A 2,500-nucleotide genomic window follows, 5' to 3' on the forward strand; every position below is an offset into this window, starting at 1 on the left:
GTGCGTGCGTGCGTGTGTGTGTGTGTGTGTGTGTGAGTGCGTGCGTGCGTGCATGCGTGTGTGTGTGTGTGTGTGACCTCTAGGCACCATCCCGCCCACTGCATCTGGTCCTTTGCATGACGTTGTGTAGATGCATCTCATGGACAGATGTTTGTTTTGTTTGGATGGGTTTTCGTTTTGTTTTTATTGACTTTATAAATGACTCCACTTCTGTCTCTCCATGTTTATTAGCTTGTTGTTAATGCACCAATCTGGTTGTTGATCTGTGAGAGAGAGGACAAACAAACAAAACAAAACAAAGCAAAACAAAACGAATGCAACCCCAGGAAACTCTTCAAATCCACCCATTTGTTCTATGTATGACACAAAAGCATGTAACTCAAAGTCTTTGCATTTTTTGACGGTTGACTAAATAAAAAGAGTTTTCCCAAATTGTTTCTCAGTGTTTCGTGCTGCCTTGTTTGTGTGTCTCCGTCACGTCTTAAGGCACGCGTACACACACACAAACACACACACACACACACACTCACACAGTCGCTCTACAGAGTCACACACACCCACACACACCGCTAGGGAGCTAGGCAGGACGAGAGCAGGGAAAGACAGGGAGCTTGTTTTGCACAGGACTCTGCACGCATAACACTGAACCAGCTTATTCTGACCTTGCAGGCCATTAAAGCCCGAATGGAGGAGCTTAGGCCAATGATCCCAGTGTTGGAGGAGTACAAAGCCGATGCTAAAATGGTCATGCAGTTTAAAGAGGAGGTGAGGAACCTGAGTGCAGAGCTCAGTGAGCTGCAGGAGGAGATGGGCACCTATGACTACGACGAGCTCCACAGCAGAGTGGCTAATCTTGAGGAGAGGCTACGTGCATGCATGCAGAAATTAGGTAGGAGGAGAAGTCACAGACGCACACACCTGCACACACACCTGCACACACACACACACACACCTGCACACACACACACCTGCACATACACCTAAACACACACACACACACACACACACACACCTGCACACACACACACACACACACACACACACACACACCTGCGCACACACACACACACCTACACACACTCACACACCTGCACACACACACCTGCACACACACACACCCTTCTCTGAAACCTCTTATCATGACTTAAAATAACAAAGGTTAATTTAATACTCATATTGTAACAGATTCTAACCTTACTGATGCACACACACACACACACATATGCATGCATGCCTGTGTGAGTGCACACACACATGGGCACACTAACACATGTACACACACTACACACACTAGCAAATGTACACACACTAGCTCACTACACAGTGCTCATAATATTCACAGCACAGCAGTCAACACCCTTCTCTTCAGGGCAGATCTGGACACTAGCAAAGTCCCCTGTTTAACACTAGCAGAGTTAACACTAGCAGAGTCCCCTGTTTAACACTAGCAAAGTCCCCTATTTAACACTAGCAGAGTTAACACTAGCAGAGTCCCCTGTTTAACACTAGCACTATCCCCTGTTTAACACTAGCAGAGTCCCCTGTTTACCACTAGCAGAGTCCCCTGTTTAACACTAGCAGAGTTAACACTAGCAGAGTCCCCTGTTTAAACTAGCACTGTCCCCTGTTTACCACTAGCAGAGTTAACACTAGCAGAGTCCCCTGTTTAACACTAGCAGAGTTAACACTAGCAGAGTTAACACTAGCAGAGTCCCCTGTTTAACACTAGCAGAGTTAACACTAGCAGTCCCCTGTTAAACACTAGCACTGTCCCCAGTTTAACACTAGCAGAGTCCCCTGTTTAACACTAGCAGAGTTAACACTAGCAGAGTTAACACTAGCAGAGTCCCCTGTTTAACACTAGCAGAGTTAACACTAGCAGTCCCCTGTTTAACACTAGCACTGTCCCCAGTTTAACACTAGCAGAGTCCCCTGTTTACCACTAGCAGAGTCCCCTGTTTAACACTAGCAGTGTTAACACTAGCAGAGTTAACACTAGCAGAGTTAACACTAGCAGAGTCCCCTGTTTAACACTAGCAGAGTTAACACTAGCAGTCCCCTGTTTAACACTAGCACTGTCCCCAGTTTAACACTAGCAGAGTCCCCTGTTTACCACTGGCAGAGTCCCCTGTTTAACACTAGCAGAGTCCCCTGTTTAAGACGGGCAGAGTTAACACTAGCACAGTCCCCTGTTTTCCACTAGCAGAGTCCCCTGTTTAACACTAGCAGAGTTAACACTACAGTTCAACAGCCTACTCACAGGAACCACCTCTGAACAGAATTTCAAAAGCCTAAAGCACAGTATCTCACATACACATCTCACATACACATCTTCTACACATAAGTATCTCACATACACATCTCAAATACACATCTCACATACACATCAGTATCTCACATACACATCAGTATCTCACATACACATCTCACATACACATCAGTATCTCACATACACATCTCACATACACATCAGTATTTCATGTACACATCTCACATACAC

General features: G+C 45.8%; 1 protein-coding gene across 1 annotated transcript in view; it reads left to right on the plus strand.

Moving 5' to 3' along the window:
* The window catches only part of olfm1a (olfactomedin 1a), a 32,423-nt gene that overhangs the window by 15,446 nt on the left and 14,477 nt on the right, over positions 1-2,500 (plus strand). The window contains exon 4 of the mRNA XM_076269796.1: positions 670-889. Coding sequence (XP_076125911.1) covers positions 670-889 — 220 coding nt within the window. The remainder of the gene's footprint in view (positions 1-669; positions 890-2,500) is intronic.

Source organism: Alosa pseudoharengus, unplaced genomic scaffold (genome assembly GCF_046254945.1).
Source record: "Alosa pseudoharengus isolate Yale_2024_CS ecotype anadromous, Long Island Sound unplaced genomic scaffold, YU_APseudo_1.1 YU_APseudo_1.1_scf_6, whole genome shotgun sequence".
NCBI classification, from domain to species: Eukaryota; Metazoa; Chordata; class Actinopteri; order Clupeiformes; family Clupeidae; genus Alosa; species Alosa pseudoharengus.